This window comes from Doryrhamphus excisus, chromosome 2, assembly GCF_030265055.1.
Source record: "Doryrhamphus excisus isolate RoL2022-K1 chromosome 2, RoL_Dexc_1.0, whole genome shotgun sequence".
Classification (NCBI taxonomy): Eukaryota; Metazoa; Chordata; class Actinopteri; order Syngnathiformes; family Syngnathidae; genus Doryrhamphus; species Doryrhamphus excisus.
The window spans coordinates 16,623,535-16,642,925 of NC_080467.1; the positions used below are offsets into that span (position 1 = coordinate 16,623,535).

Sequence of the window (19,391 nt, forward strand, 5' to 3'; positions counted from 1 at the left end):
CTCTCTAGTTTCCTAGTTAGCATGTGTCTCAAGACCCTGCAGTTGCGCAATATGTTGTAAATAAAAAGAGTATAAATGTGACTATAGTCGTGTTTTGTCATGTCTACAGGGCTCTAATAATGCTTTGTTCATTTTAATCTGAAAAAAATAATTTGTCTACCCACCAACAAAGCACAGTTTCCCCAATATTCATCCAATTATATCCAATTTCCAATTCTTCATATAACAGCACACAGCTCTGAGGTTGTGTGGTGGGTGTGTGGGGGTCAGGATCGGCTTCTGACCAATCATAACAGAGTAGGCGTGGTCAGGGAAGGAGGCTTCTGATTTCCACAATTTTTACCAAGTTTGACTGTAGACAACATTGAGATGTATTGGGTATTTTATGAAAATAAACTACTTTAGGGCCTTATTGGGATCAATATTCATCAATATTTTAATTCATCCAGCTCGTTCAATCAATCAAACACTAAATGTTTTTAAAAAGCACATACTAACATACTAACTCCGCCAATTATTGTAAATTAGGATTAAAAGTAATTTACTAAATTACTAAAATTACTAAAATACGTAATTTCAAATGTAGCAGCAAAGAGTGGATGTGATATCCTTATGATGCTTGTTAGCTACCTGGAAAATCTGTGTGTCAATGTACATCAAGAGAGTGTATATTTGCTGGTCTGAGTGTCTTAAATCGTCATGAAATCATGTTTATTCATATTTAAACCTCATATTACAAATATACAACATAAGGTGGCCAGAAATATTTCAGTATTGAATAAAAGCAAAATTTGTTCTCAATCAGAAATCACTCCACACTCTTTATTGCTCTCTGGTTCTACCATATCTTACTTATTGTGTGGAAATATGGGCTAATAACTATAAAAGCAATCTTCACTCGCTAAATGTACTGCAAAAAAGGTCAGTAAGGATAATTCATAATGCCGCCTACAGAGAACATACGAACTCATTATTTCTAAAATCACAAATACTTCAACTTGCTGATATAGTTCATCTTCAAACAGCTAAAATAATGCATAAGGCTAAAAACAACCAATTAGCTAAAAATGTCATCCAATACTTCTCTACAAGAGAGGAGAAATATGATCTCAGGGAAGAAGTACATTTGAAACACTTCTATGCTAGGACTACGTTAAAAAGCCATAGCATTTCAGTATGTGGAATCAAACTATGGAATGGATTGAGTAAGGACCTCAAACAATGCACAACGATGAGCCAATTCAAGAAACAATACAAGCAGTTGATGTTTGCTAAATACAAGGATGAAGAGTCTTGAACCAGTCATGATGTGCTATATATATCACTATATTGACACTTACTATGGTACACATTATGTCATTGGATGGTCATAGGTGCATTATTTTAAAAAAAAACTGTATTAAACTGTATTATGGAAAGCAGGAAGTGAACAAATGTAACAGTTACTGATTGTAAAAGTACCAGATGGAGGGGTAGGATTTAATAAGCTTTGCTTCTTCCTACTCCTTTTGGACATGTGGAACTGTGAACTGATTATGGGATGCACTCAATTGTAATCTGATGCATGTTCAAATGAAATAAAACCATTACCATTACCATTACAGTTTCCTTGAATTTGACTGACTTTAAATGTAAAAAATATATATAATATTAAATAGTATGATGTTTTGCAGGGACCTCCTGGGATTCGAGGTGGTTATGGCCCAGACGGCCCGCTTGGACCCGAGGTGAGTGACTTTTGACTTTTTGTATTTAAGCGCCTCTTGACATGTTCTCCGTTCCTCTTATGTGGCTTTGACCAATATCGTTACATGATTAGCTCCACAAAGCGGAAAATTCCAAAAATTGAGTTAGGCCCTCCAGTTCCGTGCGCCTTGCTTATTTTTGTCTTGAAGCTGCCAGCAGTAGCCGTGGTTTATCACCTGTCTGGCAGCAGCCAAATTGCAATGTAATGATGATAATAATTTAGCCATCAATCCCAGTCATTACCAGCTTCATTCGTTTTTGTTCAGTTATACAGCTGCAATTTATTCCTCCCAGCATTCTCAGGGCAAGATCAGACAATGCTGGGCAGCTGCCACAGATCACTAAGGTGATATACTGTATAGTTGGGCGCTTTGATGTTCTTTCTTTGGATTTGTTTCCACAGTATCGGATGCCTTTGGCTTTATAGAGAAGGACTAATGCTGGGGTGTCCACATTTATTGTTGGATATTACAACCTTTTATTATGACAGTATTACTTTTTTTCTTAATACTATTCTCATAAAATTCTAGCAATTTTTCTAACTATTTCAAGCTTCTTGGAAATGTTATTCTAATAATTGAAAACAGGATGTGATCAAATATATTAGCAATTGATGTGAAACAGAGACATGGTGTATTCTAACGTAACATGTATGCATGTTTGAATTACATTACACTGTTGGAATATTTACATTTTATTCTTGTAAAATTAAAGCATTTCTGCTGTTTTTTTATTTTTTAACATTTTTTCAAACCAATTACTTTTCATAATTTTGACTTTATTCCCATTATGTTTGGACTTCATTACCATTTATTTCTTGTTTTCTTTGTTTTTGATCATATTACAACATTAAAGTATTTTTCTTTAATATTCTAACTGTATGCTACTAAAAAACAATTTTTTTCTCTCATAAAATTATGAGATTCAGTCAATTTCAACTTTTTTTGTTAGATTTTGTTTCTCAGAATGTTTTGACTTTATTCTAAAATTACAAGATTTTTCTATTTTTACTCTTGTTTTTTTGTCTTGTTAGATTGTATTTTTAAAAAGTGATGTGAGCCAATTAAAAAGAAATTGTGGGTCACAAATGGCCCTGGTGGCGCACTTTGGACACCCCTGGTCTACGGTGGTTGTAGTAAGTGATAGTACAGTATGTGTAATTCATTCATTCATTCATTTTCTACCGCATATCCTCACTGTCCTCACTGGGGTTGCGGGGGTGCTGGAGCCTATCCCAGCTGTCTTCGGGCGAGAGGCGGGGTACACCCTGGACTGGTCACCAGCCAATCACAGGGCACATATAGACAAACAACCATTCACACTCACATTCATACCTATGGACAATTTGGTGCAGCCCCCAGTATGTGTAATTATGGACTATAACTTTTACTCTGTCTGGTGCCAGGGGGAGCATGGACTGGATGGTCTTCTTGGTCCGCTGGGTCCACCGGTGAGCTGAGTCACAGAAAAATGTGATGTGATGAAATTATTTTTGTATTTTACTATCGTTTTTGTGTGCTTGTCAATGACAGGGTGCACCGGGCATTACAGGACACGTTGGTGCTCAAGGAGTTAATGGCTCAAGGGTAAGATTAATCCACAGAAGTATTTAAGTGCTTTGGAAATAGTATGTAAACATTGGACCAAACCTGGAAGGAATTTGGGAATTGTATTGATCCTGCAGACAGAATTCCAGTTCCGTGTTCGTCAATCAATAATTGATATTGTAAATGAATGTCAGTCTTAAAGGGGACCTATTATGCTCTTTTTTATGGAGTTGTGGACTCCTATAGAGCAGCTACATACAAAGCTTTCTAGATCTTCCAGAATCTGCACCCATTCCAGCTGTTTTTCCTTGGATATCCAAAGCGACCTGTTTTAACTCATTCCACCCACAGCCTTACTCCGGGCCCGCCCACTCCACTACGATTGGTTCCACTCAGCTTGTACAGCGAACAGTTTGTATCGCTTGTACAGGGCAACGCCCATATAAGGAAGTGGCTTAAAAAACTGAAATCAGGCGTTCCGAGCTATCCAAAACTTCGTTCAGGGCTCAGACCCGATCGTGATAAGTGAATTTCAGCAAAGTGGGATTCAATATTAATAAAGTGATTATTTTATACTTACAGTATAGAAAACCTGTTCATGACTTTCTAAATATAGATTTCAATAATAGCCCAATAGTGCTAATAGTCACTTTTACACTTCTATTCTTTGTTTACATCAAATTCTGCAGGCTACGGAATCACTGTAGGGACATAACACATGGCCGCCACTAGTATAGCAAGGTAGCGAGCTAACTAGTCAGCTCTCCAATTACTCTACACTTAAGAAAGTGTTTCAAACGGAGTGGGGATGAAGGACAAAAAAAAGTCAAAAGTTACCACTTCCACATGGAATGAGAGGAGAACTTCTTTTTTTTCATTTGGTGGCTCCATAATCAGTCTGTAAACTAACATGCCTCATAAAATTTTTTTAAATTAAAATTAAAAATTTATTTTTTTTCATAATTTTATAATTTATAATTTTTATGTAATTTTAATTGTAGTCATAACATTATTAAAATTTTAATTTTAATTTTAAAAATGTTATGATTAAAATTAAAATTAAGGTTAAAATTATAAAATTATACATTATAAAATTATGATTAAAATTACGATTAATTTTTTAATTTTAATTGTAATTAAAATTCAAATTAAGATTCATTTTTTTATTTTAATTGTAATTAAAATTAAAATTAAGATTACTTTTTAATTAAAATTAAAATTAAAATTAAAATTAAAATTAAAATTAAAATTAAAATTAAAATTAAAATTAAAATTAAAATTAAAATTAAAATTAAAATTAAAATTAAAATTAAAATTAAAATTAAACAATTACAATTAAACAATTACAATTAAACAATTACAATTAAACAATTACAATTAAGATTAAAAAATTAAGATTAAAAAAATTAACATTTTTTTTAAACTAATCATAGGCCTCAGTCAACTACGAAATGGCGATCATTTCTGAATTTTTTTTGAAAAAAGGACTGTATAGAAATCTGAGCAAATGTCATTTGAGCGGTCACAACTACATGACATTTTTTTTTCATTTCTTATTTTCAAAATGAAGAACCGTATTATTGTCACAAAAGTTGTCAGAATGTAAACTCTTGACTTTATTTGTGACTTTCTGATATTATGGTTTCAGGGTGACATAGGCCCTGCAGGCAGTGTTGGCCGCCAAGGCCCACAGGTATGAATTTATGCTGCAACGTTTCATCTTTCTTCAAATGTTTCCCTGCACTTTAAACAAGCCTTTATTTACTTGATTTGCTTTTGACTAGGGGCCCCCAGGTTTGGAGGGGCAGATGGGGCCTCCAGGACCCAGAGGTCTCCAAGTAAGTACGTTAAAGACGCAATTTGTCATCATTTGGCAAATGTCGACATTTGAACAAAAACATGCAAACTTTGTTATACAATTCATGACCTTTTTGTCTCAGTCTAATTTCTCAAAGTCTCAGGAGGATGAGATAAATGAGGAGGGCCCGTGCTTTTTTGGGGGGTTTAACCAACTTCCTACAATGTGTTTATGTTCTGCTGATCTTACAGGGAACTCCAGGTCTCAGTGGTGCAGCCGGGCCGAAAGGAGATCCTGTAAGTATGTTGTAATTAGAGATTCATGAACGAAGTGTTCAAAACATGAGTTGTTTTTTTACTGAATCGATACTTCGCCATCTCCGCTACTGCTAGCTAAATTTGTTTGGCCATAAATGGTGAATTGCGAATGTTCGGGGAAGCACAATGTGGATTTGTTCCAAATGACACAGTAATTAATTTTCTACTGTCTCATTTCCTTTTGTTGTTTGCACCCTAGGGGCCGGTGGGTGTCATGGGTGTACGGGGTGAACCCGGCTTTGAAGGGCAAGTGGTGAGTTGCATTTAGATGTTCCACTTGGTGAATTTGTTATTCTCATTGTATTTTATTTATATACTCGATACCTTTCAGCATGGTTGTCCGGTCTTTGTCCACCAAGAGCCACATACTGAAAACTGAAATACAACAAATACACCCAGGTTTTGTGATATAGCTGAATAAGCATATTGTTAAAATGTTCTTCTCATAATATTATGACTGTATCCTCATAATATTTCATAATATTTATTCCCATATCATTATAACCTTTTCCCCAACCAAATTTTCCAGAAATTATTATTACTTTATTTGTTTAGTTTTTTTCTTAAAGGGGACTTACTATGTTTTTTTCCCACTTTTCTGACCTATAAATGTAGTGAGAATGTTGTATTCTTGTGTTAAACAATGTTTCAGATAATGAGGTTTACGCCCTGACAGAAGTTTGGGATGGCTCAAAACGCTCGGTTTCAAAAGGCGTGGTAAAACTTCCCATTTGTGATGTCACAAAGGAGGGACTTCCTTATATGGGCATGGCTGTAAGCCAGCAAAACTCTCTGCCCTCACCCAAACTTTGCTTCTCTGTTTGCTTGCTAGCAATGGCTCGTATGGGAGTTCCTGATTGCCAACCAGCAAAAAAAATGCATTTTAATCTGTCAATGGCATTTCACACTGGACTGTTTGTTAATGGACGAGAATGTAGCTAGACTAGCTGACAAACTTTCCAACGTTACTTGGTCGTGTGGAAGAGTCAGAAGAGCAAGCAGTAAGTAACAATTTATCAGTGTTTATTTTGTGTAAGTCATGGAGCAAGTACAGGGAGCGGGGTTGCTAATAGCTGTTTCCCACCACAATTAGTGGCCACATTGGACGCTAACATGCTACTTGGCATTGAGAAACATCTTGAAGTAACCTTTTTTCTTGAGAAACTTCGGACTGTTCAGTCTCTACTTCCGGATCGAATTCGGAATCCAACACCTACCGTTGTATGTTAAAAGCCGACGTTTTAAAAAGTTTATTAGCAACGTATTATTATACTGTTTGCAGCTAGCGGCGAGTGTGACCAAATACAACAAAGTGGGCGTGGCTGTAGTGGGCTGTGGGTGGAATACATTAAAACATATTGTTTTTACGGGAACCATGGAATCCAAAGGAATACAGCTGAATAGGTGCAGATTCTGGAAGATCTAGAAAGCTTGTGGTGCTGCTTATTGTGTGTAGCTGCTGTATAGGAGCCCACAACTCAATACAAAAGGCTGGAAAATTAGCATAATTTTGTTACGTCCTGAAAAAAGAAACATATACTGTATTTTTAAAAAACATTTAAACTCAGTGCTCATAAAATGCCATTATTTTTCCTCATAATATTAGTATGTAGTGTATATTAGTAAATTATACCTTTATTTGCTAATTAGAATATGACTTTATTCTTATAAAATTACAGCTGTTTTTCCATGTCTGCTGTGATTGTTTGTTTTTTTTGGTAAATTTCAAATTGAATTGCAGCATTTCAGATTTTTTCTTGTCATTTTTTTCTCATGTTGTCACTTTATTCCCAAAGAATTATACACATTTTTATATTTAGTATTCAAAGTTTATGCTATGAAATTACATTATTTTTCCTCATAGTATTACTGGTTTATTCTCAAATTATGACATTTTTATAATTACAATTAAAATATGACCCTTTTCTCTTCGTAATGTGACTTTAAATGTGACTTCTTGTAAAATCTTATAAAATAAGTCTTTTTTCATTTTCTACCCTTTTTATTTTTAAATTGTCCCACTATTTTAACGTTATGCTACTAAAAAGTATTACATTCAAGGCATTATTATGACGTTTTCTCCTATATTTAAACTTACTTCTTGTAAAACTAATGCTGATTTTTTCATTTTTGTTATTACTATTGTATTATATTATACAACAATATACTACATATATATAATAATATATATTATTAATATACTATTAATATAATATAATATTTCATTTTTACAATATGCCCCATTAGTCCTTTACGCCCCTCAAATAGCTCCCGGGCAGCAATGGACACCCATGCTTGTAACTATAATTTGCTGATGATGTTTTGTACTTGAGGAAAATAAGTCACAATGTGCAATCAAGGTCATTTATTGCAATTAAAAAACAATAATTAATAATGAACAATTATACAATAAATAACAATAACAAATAACAATTAACAATATAAGCTGAAGATAACAGTATATTATGTGGCTCATAAACATAGAAATCGCTCTGAATATGCAGCCTCTCAGTTCCATCTGACGGCCGTTTTACTTTAGAGGGGCACCCTCTAGGGGTAGCGCCGAGCTATTGCTCCACTGTCAGTAAAGGAAATACCCAAAAAAATCTGATAAGAGCTTCCAGTGTAGTTGAGTTTCTCACTGTTTTCGACACCTTAGCCTCATGACATAAAGAAAAACATTAATCACCATTTCATTAAGGGCAAAAATTGTAGCTTTATGTTTATTTCTAACCACCATTCATTTCATTACTATGCAGCTGAAACACCTAAATGCCATCCATTATTAGACTACACTTCTTTCATGTCCTAGTATCATCCAAGTGAAATATGATGTGACCCATGATAAACAGAAAAGTGCCTTTCACCCAATTTTTCATGATATCTGTTAATACACTTTCTACTGTAAGCATTGTGCAGAGTGTTGTTTTTGATTGACAGCTCTAATATTCACACTTGTATTGTGTTACAATTCAATCATGTGTATTTCTGTGGCGGTCTCAGCCATCTGACACTTTAGAATAAGGATGTTGTATTGATTGACTGGCATTCCAATTTCTCTCATATAGTTTTTCTAGTCTGATATCCGGTTTGAAATTATGTACAGGGTGTACCAGGGCAGCCGGGTCCACCAGGTTTTCCAGGAGTGCCGGTAAGCTCTGTTAAAAAAAGACTATAGATAATAATCCTTTTTTTCTTCAAATCATGAAAGTTGTTTTTTTATGTACAGGGTCCCTGTGGGCCAGATGGAGAAAAGGGGATTCCAGGACCTAAAGGAGATAAGGTAGGACCAAGACCTGTTTCTAAACATAATTATTACCCATGGTAGATGTCAGAATCATTTTCTCTTAGGGTGTGCAAGGAGCAGCTGGAGTCGGGGGTCCACAGGGAGAGATGGGCCCCGCCGGACTTCCAGGTTACCTTGGGCTCAAGGGCCAGCCTGGCCCCAAAGGCACTGAGGTACTATGTACAGCATTTTGTCTTCTGGTGACTCAGATGCATAACATTTGGTGGTTGACGTATGCAGCAGTGGTTCAGATGGTAGAGCACATCATCCAGTAACTGGAAGGTTGGAGGCGGCTTGAACCCACTCCATCCACCCCAGTCACTCTGCAAGACACCTCAGTGTCATTTTGGCCACTGGTTCTTAACGTACAATTAGCTTTTCACCATCAACTGATACTGATTACCTTGAATTTACAGTGGAACCTTGGTTAGGGTCATTAATTCATTCTAAAGGTCTGACTTTAACTGAAACTGAAACATTCATTCATTTTCTACCGCTTATTCCTCACGAGGGTCGTGGGGGTGCTGGAGCCTATCCCAGCTGTCTTCGGGCGAGAGGCGGCGTACACCCTGGACTGCCAATCACAGGGCACATATAGACAAACAACCATTCACACTCACATTCATACCTATGGACAATTTGGAGTGGCCAATTAACCTAGCATGTTTTTGGAATGTGGGAGGCAACCGGAGTACCCGGAGAAAACCCACGCATGCACGGGGAGAACATGCAAACTCCACACAGAGATGGCCGAGGGTGGAATTGAACCCTGGTCTCCTAGTTGCGCGCTAACCACTAGACTGCCGTGCAGCCGCTATAAAAACATGTTTCTGTTAACATTTTTGAAAGTCAAACTCTAATGACATCACAGATGGGTGACATAGCTGACTTCTGGTTCTTTTTGCCATTTTGTTGGCAATCTTAGGATGCTAGCAAAAAAAAAATAAATACATCAAAGGGGACCTATTATTTTTTGGCCCTTTGTATTGAGTTGTGGAATCCTTTAGAGCAGCTACACACAATAACCAGCACAGAAAGCTTTATACTAGATCTTCCAGAATCTGCACCTATTCAGCTGTATTTGTTTGGATTTTGTGGTTACAGCAAAAATGTTTTGTTTTAATGTATTCCCCCCACGACCCGCCTCCAGGCAAGCCCACTCCGCTGTGGTTGGTCACACTCCTGTATGCATGGAAACACTTCCGGGTAGTGCCGCTAACTTTATAGGAGTTGATAATAAACAGTGATGTAGTGTTTTATAATGTCTGCTTTTAAAATAAAGCCATATGTGTAAAATGAAGTAGAGTCAGAAAAGAGGTTACTTCAACACGTCTGTTACTGGTAAGTAGCTTTAGCATTTTAGCATTAGATTTTCTACAGCATCGGTAACCGAATGTGGCCACTAATTGTGGTGGGAAAGGGCCATGAGCAACCCCGCTCAATGTATGCAAGCGCTTTTGCTCCATAACTTACACAAAATAAACACAGTTAGGACACTGATAAATTGTTACTTGCACTTTTTTTGTTGGTAGGGAATCAGGAATTCCAACCACTTGTATCTGATGGCGGCGTCGTTGGGAATTGTAAACAAACGTGGCTTTGCTAGCAAGTAAACAGAGGAGCAGAGCTTGGGAGAGGGCGGTTTACAGATACGCCCATAAAGGAACTCCTCTATGACATCACAAAAGGGCAGTTTTAGCACGCCTTTGGAAACAGACCGTTTTGAGCCATCCCAAACTATTTTTAGGGCTTACTTCCAAATGCCCAAACCTCATTATCTGAAACTTTGGCATCGTTTAACATGAGAATACAACATTCTAACTACATTTATAGGTCAGAAAAGTGGAAAAAGCGAAATAGGTCCCCTTTAAGAACATAGGTGGACTAACGCAGTGTATTAACAACATGATAAGACGTGCGCCATATTGAAACTGCACACAAGCCGAGGAAAAATGTTGGTGTACATTTTTAATGTTAACCAAAAAAAACACCAAAACGAGGTTCCACTTTAGTTTATACTAGAATAAGCATACAATAGCATATAATAAGCATACTCATGATCTTTACAACAATACATGTAGTCTTTGTATTGACATGATATTGACAGGATATTTCTGACTTACCTTTTATCTTCCAGGGCGGGAATGGTGAAACTGGTCTTCAGGGAGAACAGGGCAGTAGTGGACTAAAGGTTGGTCTGAATCCCTGAACTACCAGTATGACATTGTATGTGGATCCAAACCACCAAATGAATGTGTAATATTGCAGCTCCCCTGGTTATGTGTTTTATAGCTACCCTGTTAGAACACAATGTAAAGAATCTGAGGCCTGAAATTAGTCCTGTACTTTGGTAATGGTAATGGTTTTATTTCATTTGAACATGCATCAGATTACAATTGAGTGCATCCCATAATCAGTTCACAGTTCCACATGTCCAAAAGGAGTAGGAAGAAGCAAAGCTTATTAAATCCTACCACTCCATCTGGTACTTTTACAATCAGTAACTGTTACATTTGTTCATTTCCTACTTTCCATAATACAGTTTAAGGGGTTTTTTTTTTTGTTTGTTTTTTAATAATGTACCTCATACCGAGATACGAGGTGATATGACCATCCAATGACATAATGTGTACCATAGTAAGTGTCAATATAGTGATATATATAGCACATCATGACTGGTTCAAGACTCTTCATCCTTGTATTTAGCAAACATCAACTGCTTGTATTGTTTCTTGAATTGGCTCATCGTTGTGCATTGTTTCAGGTCCTTACTCAATCCATTCCATAGTTTGATTCCACATACTGAAATGCTATGGCTTTTTAACGTAGTCCTAGCATAGAAGTGTTTCAAATGTACTTCTTCCCTGAGATCATATTTCTCCTCTCTTGTAGAGAAGTATTGGATGACATTTTTAGCTAATTAGTTGTTTTTAGCCTTATGCATTATTTTAGCTGTTTGAAGATGAACTATATCAGCAAGTTGAAGTATTTGTGATTTTAGAAATAAGTAGTTAGTATGTTCTCTGTAGGCGGCATTATGAATTATCCTTACTGACCTTTTTTGCAGTACATTTAGCGAGTGAAGATTGCTTTTATAGTTATTAGCCCATATTTCCACACAATAAGTAAGATATGGTAGAACCAGAGAGCAATAAATAGTGTGGAGGGATTTCTGATTGAGAACAAATTTTGCTTTGTTCAATACTGAAATATTTCTGGCCACCTTATGTTGTATATTTGTAATATGAGGTTTAAATATGGATAAACATGATTTCATGACGATTTAAGACACTCAGACCAGCAAATATACACTCTCTTGATGTACATTGACGCACAGATTTCCAGGTAGCTAACAAGCATCATAAGGATATCACATCCACTCTTTGCTGCTACATTTGAAATCACGTATTTTAGACTTTTAATCCTAATTTACAATCGTTTGCTCTTTCTTCATTGTCACATTCATTAATATGTGAACCTTCTTATAGGGAAACAGGGGACCGGATGGCCGAAATGGCAAGCGGGGACCCAGAGGGAACAAGGTACTTTATATGAATTCTACAGGAATTATTAACTCATAATCTGGTCTTGACCAGGTTATGTCCTGGCTTTCATCTTAAAATTGGCTATGTTCCACTGTTTAACTCATTTGGAGATGCCTCACCATTTATTTAGAACCTCTGAGGGGACATTGGAGAAAAAAAATGAATAAAAAGAGTATTCCCTAATGATTTCATCCATCTATAAGGAATAAGGAGGAATAACCAGGAATGAAATGCAATATAAAATGTTAATAATCAGGCGACATACATGTCACAGCAGTCCTTGTGTGAGTACTCATCCTGTTATATGGTCTTCTTATATAATATTTTCCGAAGGAATAAGCACTCTGAGACATCAATCAACTGGAAAAAAATACTTGTTTATGCTCGTCATAACACGCAATGATAATTACTTACTCATTTTTCGTCATATACTCCAAACACGATGGCTACTTTTTTGAACGGAAGTCAAATAATATGATGTCAAATGCCCTGACAACAAAGCTGTGAACCGGACTTGACGAAAGTTAGCTGATGATAACCATTGCGGTACCATCTAGTTCTGTTTGTGGAATCTCGGTTTTGTTGAGCTACACCCTGAGCACAAAGTCTGGGTTGGTTGAGCGTCAGAATACTCCTTTAGTCTTGAATCCATCATCTTGCCTTTGACAACATTTTAATACGTAATATGCAGCATAAAAAAATGGATGGATGGATTTAAATAGAAAGTGTGGGAAATCCAGCTCTGAATCCAATGGAAGGTGCTCACAAGTCAATTTACTCAACGGATATATCGGAAATTCGCTCACAACAGACAGATAAAAAAGAACCGATTTTTCTGTAATGCATTTCCAATAAAAATTCATTGCATATATCGGATTTTTTATAACGGATTTCGCCTATTTCGCACAAAATCTCCAGTCCCGTTCCAATGCATTTCCGTTAAATTTCCCTCGCATATATCGGATGGCCGCATCGTCGCGCTCCGATTCGCAGAATCGTGACAGGCCGCTATACGACGTCATTTGCAGCGTTTGCAGCGTTGCCAGCGCGTCCAGGTACATTGGAAACATAGTCAAGGAAGTGCCTTTTTATAACGGATAAAATCCGATCTACGCATATACCGGATATAAATCCGATATATGCGTAAAACGGACATTTTCCGGTATACGCATATAACGGATTTCGCTTATATCGGACAAAACCAGTGGGAACAATTGAATCCGATATATCCGAGGTTTACTGTACTTGCAAACTAACTGCTGTCGGAGAAACCGAGCAGGTAAGAAAAGGTACTCACAAAACACGATACAGAGTTGACCAGAAAAAGAACAACGGCGTAACACAAGGCAGGGAGGCACAGGAAAAAAGCCTGACACTCGGGGGTGCACTGCAACTAAAAACAGGCAGACGGCAGCAAAGCAGCACAACGGATCATGACAATAGTTTTCCTATGAGTTTATGTGTGAGTGGTGCCTTTACTTTCCGCAGGGTCGTCCGGGACAAAGGGGACACAGCGGCCAACCAGGACCATCGGTAATGTTGCTTGTCAGAAATCTGTTTACATGTACGGATAGTTAATGCATGTCTAGCTCCAATGAGTGCAATGTTTTCTTATTGAATATACAGTATATTTACATTGTTATATTCCGACAATTTTTTCTTTAGGTGTATTAGATGCTGTTTTACCTTGACATGTTTTGACCGCCATGCACTGTCTTACTCAGAAGCCCAGTCAAAGCCTTTCTTTCTCCAGTCGATGAAGGACATTTTGACTTGACTTGGCTTCCGACGAAGACCACAGGTCTTAGAAACTAAACATATCCGTGTGTCTCTGTTTTTGTATTTCAATGATATATTGTAGGGTTCGGCGGGTAACCCTGGACCAGTGGGACCAGAAGGAAAGCCTGGTACACAGGTTCCCATTCTCATATTTCAATCAACTGTAAATGATGCCTGTGATGTTTTGTTTCTGGTGGTTATCTACTGTCATACTGTCTGAGCAGTGGGTTGAAGAGGATATTCTGTATATTTTTTTAGGATTGTTTTTTTGTGTGGGAATGTGAGGTTAATACAGTAAACCTCGGATATATCGGACTCGGATATATCGGAAATTTGCTCACAACGGACAGATAAAAAGAACCGTTTTTCTGTAATGCATTTCCAATAAAAATTCATTGCATATATCGGATTTTTTATAACGGATTTCGCCTATTTCGGACAAAATCTCCAGTCCCGTTCCAATGCATTTCCATTAAATTTCCCTCGCATATATCGGATGGCCGCATCGTTATGCTAATCTTGTTGATGTCACTGGCTGTTGTCTTTCTCCTGGCTCCAGATTTAGGACAAATATAAAAGTGAGTGACGTCAATAATACTAGCACAGCAGTGAATGAGATCTTAACCTCACTATTGGAAATAACGTAGGCCTGACGGGCGTAACAGGGCCTAGCTTAATTAACAATTTGTTATGCTCAGAGTCCAATAAAGTTAAATTCTCATTACCTTACGTCTCTTTTCATTGCCCAGTCCAGGTACATTGGAAACATAGTCAAGGAAGTGCCTTTTTATAACGGATAAAATCCGATTTACGCATATACCGGATATAAATCCGATATATGCGTAAAACGGACATCTTTCGGTATACGCATATAACGGATTTCGCTTATATCGGACAAAACCAGTGGGAACAATTGAATCCGATATATCCGAGGTTTACTGTAGGTGGATTGGGCAGCTTCTGTAGTAATGCTATCACAGAGTAGACTTCAGACAAGCAGGAGGGACTATGTGTCATAGTTGGCCGGAGACTGTTGCCCCCTCCTTCCCATGTGGTTCCACAGTCCATAGGCTGGGAAACCATGTTCACCCGTCTAACAATATTGGTAAATACTAGGTCTTCTCAACACAAGTGGGATATCTGCCCTGTGATTGACTGGTGATCAGTCTAGGATGTAAGCCTGACGACAAGGGGTATAATAATAATCATAATAATAATCATAATCACAATCATAATAATAATCATAATCATAATCATAATCATAATCATCATAATCATAATCATAATACATTTTATTTGTATAGCGCTTTTCAAAATACTGAAAGACACTTTACAAGGGTCCTCCACACTGGGGGCTGTGTCGGGTCTGCTGAGGGGGTGCCATCCTTGGGTCCCTTCGACCCGGCCGGCTGGGGGTTCCTCCCTTTAATGTGGGGGTCCACCCGTCTGTCGGAGTCGGGGGGCCCGGGTGCTGGTCCCCCGATGGCACGGCCTGAAGCTCCTCCCAGTGTGGACGGCCCCAAAGGTGGTGTTCCTCAGTGCCATGCCATGTCTCTATACTGTGTGTGTGCGTGTGTGTGTGATTGTGTGTGTGTGTGTGCGTGTGTGTGTGGGGGGGTCTTGTATGGACTTTCTTTTGTTTCTTTGTTTTTTTTTTTCCTTTAATTGTGGAAATTGTTTTAATTCTGTAAAGCACTTCGTGTTGCATGTCTTTGCAGGAAAGGTGCTATACAAATAAAGTTGATTTGATTGATTTGATTTGATACAGAAGAATGGAGTTGAATAAAAGCAAGTAAACAGAGTAAAAGATACATTAAAATACAACATTCATTGGTTAATACACAGCTAAAACAAGAGTAAAAGCGGGGCACAACAGTCAGATATAAAAAGTTAGACATTAAAAACAGATTTAAAGAGGTGGGTTTTTAGTTGTTTTCTGAAACTGAGAAGGTCAGGGCAAGCACGGAGTAAGTGGGGCAAAGAGTTCCAGAGGGTGGGGGCAGCGATGGAGAAGGCTCTGTCTCCCCAGGTTCGGAGCTTGGTCTTACAGGGGAGTGCCAGGAGGTTGGAGTCTGAGGAGCGAAGGGGGTTTGTGAGATATGGGGGGGTCAGATCATGGAGGGCTTTGTAGGTGATGAGAAGAACTTTGAAGTGAATGCGTTGGGGAACGGGATGCCAGTGGAGGTTTTTAAGGACCGGGGTAATGTGTTGACGGGAGCGGGTGGAGGTGAGGAGGCGGGCAGCGGAGTTCTGAATATATTGTAGTTTGTTGAGGGTTTTGGAAGGTGTAGCGTAGAGAATCCTGTTGCAGTAGTCCATTCTGGTTGTGATGAATGCATGGATCAGAGAATGTAAGTGATGGACGGAGTCGGGCTATGTTCTTAAGATGGAAAAATGCAGTCCGGGTTAACTGTTTGATGTGGGGTTCAAATGAAAGGGTGGGGTCCAGGAGGATACCATGGTTGCGGATGAGCGGGGATGGAGTGAGGGTGGCGCTGTCAAATTGAAGATAGAAGTTATGGGTGGGTGTTGTGATGTTTTTGGTACTGATGATGATAATATCTGTTTTGTCACTATTAAGTTTAAGAACATTTTCTAAGAACAAGATTAAGAACAAGAGCAAGAAGTTTAAGAACAAGATCTTGCAGTCCAATTTCTCTGTGTCATGGAGTTGGGAATAAGATGACAGTATGTATAATTTAAAACTCTAACCAGATTTTCAAAAACTCAGTGTTAGTGTGTAGATGGGGAAAAAAAACAAGATTTTTGGTTGGTGTTCCAGCGTTACGGATGACGAGCTACACAGACAGTTCAATTATTATGTGTTTGTAAGCGAGGGAAAACAGATCTATATCAAATCGAACAAAAGGAAGCAAAATAGTCAGTGCCGAAGCGCTCAGTGGGGGTCCAAATTTAATAGTGGCGGGCCGCCACAAAATAAATGAATGTATCGGAAGAACTGCCATTCCTACTTCCACCTCGGAAATTAATGTAATCATGTCTACAGTAAGAAAGACGGTATTTGGGTTTTTGTAAGTTAGCAATTTTAATAACCTTTTCTATTGAGAAAAATCTTTTCCATGTTTTTTTCATTAGGGACCCATGGGTGTGACTGGCCTTGTGGGTAATACAGGGCCGATGGTAAGGGAAATGAATGTTTTATCACCTCTTTATTCACTTTATGACATTATTCTTGTCTTTTTAGGGTTATGTATATCAACTCCTGATCAAAATGTTAAGACCAGTTGAAAAATTGCAAGAATTTACATTTTGCACTGTTGGATCTTTAGGAGGTTCTAAGTAGAGCTTCAAAGTTTTGCAGAGGCAAATTCCGAACAAAAAATTTGTTTATTTATTAATTTATTTATTACAGCTAAGAGTGCCCACAGAAGGGAAAAAGTTCAAACCATACAAAACTGGTAACAAACGCTAACAAAAAATAGACCATACAAAGCTGTGACAAAAAAACACCAAAACCTAAAATACTACTGCCAAAACAGACACAAGGCACAGGAAGTAACAAACAGTAGATCAAACAAAAAACACAGCAGAACAACTCCAGCGGAACTAGAACAAAACTAAAAACCAGAACGCATCAACTCAGGGAAGTCATACATGTGGCAGAGTACAGGGCGTGCAGCACGGGGTAGCTTTAGGGACAATCTGGCATTGAACTGGTCTGACAGCTGAGTTTAAAAGCGGCTAGGCGCAAATTGGCTACACGTGTGTGCAGGACCAGCCTGCCTACTGACGGAGTAGGTCGGAGTAGCACTGCAGAGAAAAGGCAGCAGACCATGACCAACACAGATCATGACACAAAATCTTCAACCTGTAATGAGCTTACACCACCTGGTATTCCCAAAGCTTGGCATTAAATATACCGCTTATCCTCACTAGGGTCGCGGGCATGCTGCAGCCTATCCCAGCTGTCTTCGAGCGAGAGGTGGGGTACACCCTGGACTGGTCGCCAGCCAATCACAGGGCACATATAGACAAACAACCATTCACACTCACATTCATACCTATGGACAATTTGGAGTCGCCAATTAACCGAGCATGTTTTTGAAATGTGGGAGGAAACCGGAGTACCCGGAGAAAACCCACGCATGCACGGGGAGAACATGCAAACTCCACACAGAGATGACCGAGGGTGGAATTGAACCCTGGTCTCCTAGCTGTGAGGTCTGCGCGCTAACCACTAGACCTCAACAGTTTATGATCGGCATAAAAAAAAAAGACAAGACATGGACCAACCTCGTTACCGATGGATCCTGGTGGTCCCTGTAATCCTTTTAGACCCCCAAGTCCTCTCTTGGGGCTTTCCCCAGGTCCTGGGGTACACCCTGGACTGGTCATCCTTTATATCCAACAATGCAAAATGTTAATTATTGCAATTTTTCAACTGATCTTGACAATAATTCCCAGTGACCAGTATGAGTGTGTGACAGCCATAACACCTAATTTAACACACAGCATTCACACCTGAGACCTTGTAACGCTAACGAGTCACATGACCCCAAAATGGCTAACTAGCCCAATTTGTAAAGTACAACATGGGGGTGTAGTCAATTATATTAAATGTACACATTGTATCACATTGTTGTTTCCTTAGCATTGTCCCTTGAAATCGAATCATAGAATTTTATCAGAAATGTGAGGGGTTTATATGACATACAGAAAACCTCGGATATATCGGACTCGGATATATCGGAAATTCGTTCACAACGGACATATAAAAAAGAACCAATTTTTCTGTAATGCATTTCTAATAAAAATTAATTGCATATATCGGATTTTTTATAACGGATTTCGCCTATTTCGGACAAAATCTCCAGTCCCGTTCCAATGCATTTCCATTAAATTTCCCTCGCATATATCGGATGGCCGCATCGTGGCGCTCCGATTCACCGAATCGTGACAGGCCGCTATACGACGTCATTTGCAGCATTTGCAGCGTTGCCTGCGCGTCCAGGTACATTGGAAACACAGTCAAGGAAGTGCCTTTTTATAACGGATAAAATCCGATTTACGCATATACCGGATATAAATCCGATATATGCGTAAAACGGACATTTTCCGGTATACGCATATAACGGATTTCGCTTATATCGGACAAAACCAGTGGGAACAATTGAATCCGATATATCCGAGGTTTACTGTATATATGACATATTGCATGTCCTGTTTTTAGGGTTTTCAAGGAATTTCTGGAGAAAGAGGACCTGATGGACAACCAGGTTCTATGGTAAGCGACAATGTACTGTGTACTCGCTTATTATTAACAGATATTTCAAAGGCTATTACTTTGAGCTGTAAGAAGTGAACTAAAAAAAACCTTCTGTTTAAAATGCGATAACCCACAAACCTAATTGC

General features: G+C 38.3%; 1 protein-coding gene across 1 annotated transcript in view; it reads left to right on the forward strand.

Annotated features, from left to right (window-relative positions):
• Positions 1-19,391, forward strand: part of si:ch211-196i2.1 (collagen alpha-1(I) chain) — a 120,948-nt gene that overhangs the window by 87,087 nt on the left and 14,470 nt on the right. The window contains exons 16-31 of the mRNA XM_058051856.1: positions 1,674-1,727; positions 3,152-3,196; positions 3,279-3,332; positions 4,942-4,986; positions 5,078-5,131; positions 5,343-5,387; positions 5,608-5,661; positions 8,515-8,559; positions 8,638-8,691; positions 8,760-8,867; positions 10,832-10,885; positions 12,183-12,236; positions 13,728-13,772; positions 14,101-14,154; positions 17,115-17,159; positions 19,210-19,263. Of these exons, the coding sequence (XP_057907839.1) occupies positions 1,674-1,727; positions 3,152-3,196; positions 3,279-3,332; positions 4,942-4,986; positions 5,078-5,131; positions 5,343-5,387; positions 5,608-5,661; positions 8,515-8,559; positions 8,638-8,691; positions 8,760-8,867; positions 10,832-10,885; positions 12,183-12,236; positions 13,728-13,772; positions 14,101-14,154; positions 17,115-17,159; positions 19,210-19,263 (864 nt within the window). The remainder of the gene's footprint in view (positions 1-1,673; positions 1,728-3,151; positions 3,197-3,278; positions 3,333-4,941; positions 4,987-5,077; positions 5,132-5,342; positions 5,388-5,607; positions 5,662-8,514; positions 8,560-8,637; positions 8,692-8,759; positions 8,868-10,831; positions 10,886-12,182; positions 12,237-13,727; positions 13,773-14,100; positions 14,155-17,114; positions 17,160-19,209; positions 19,264-19,391) is intronic.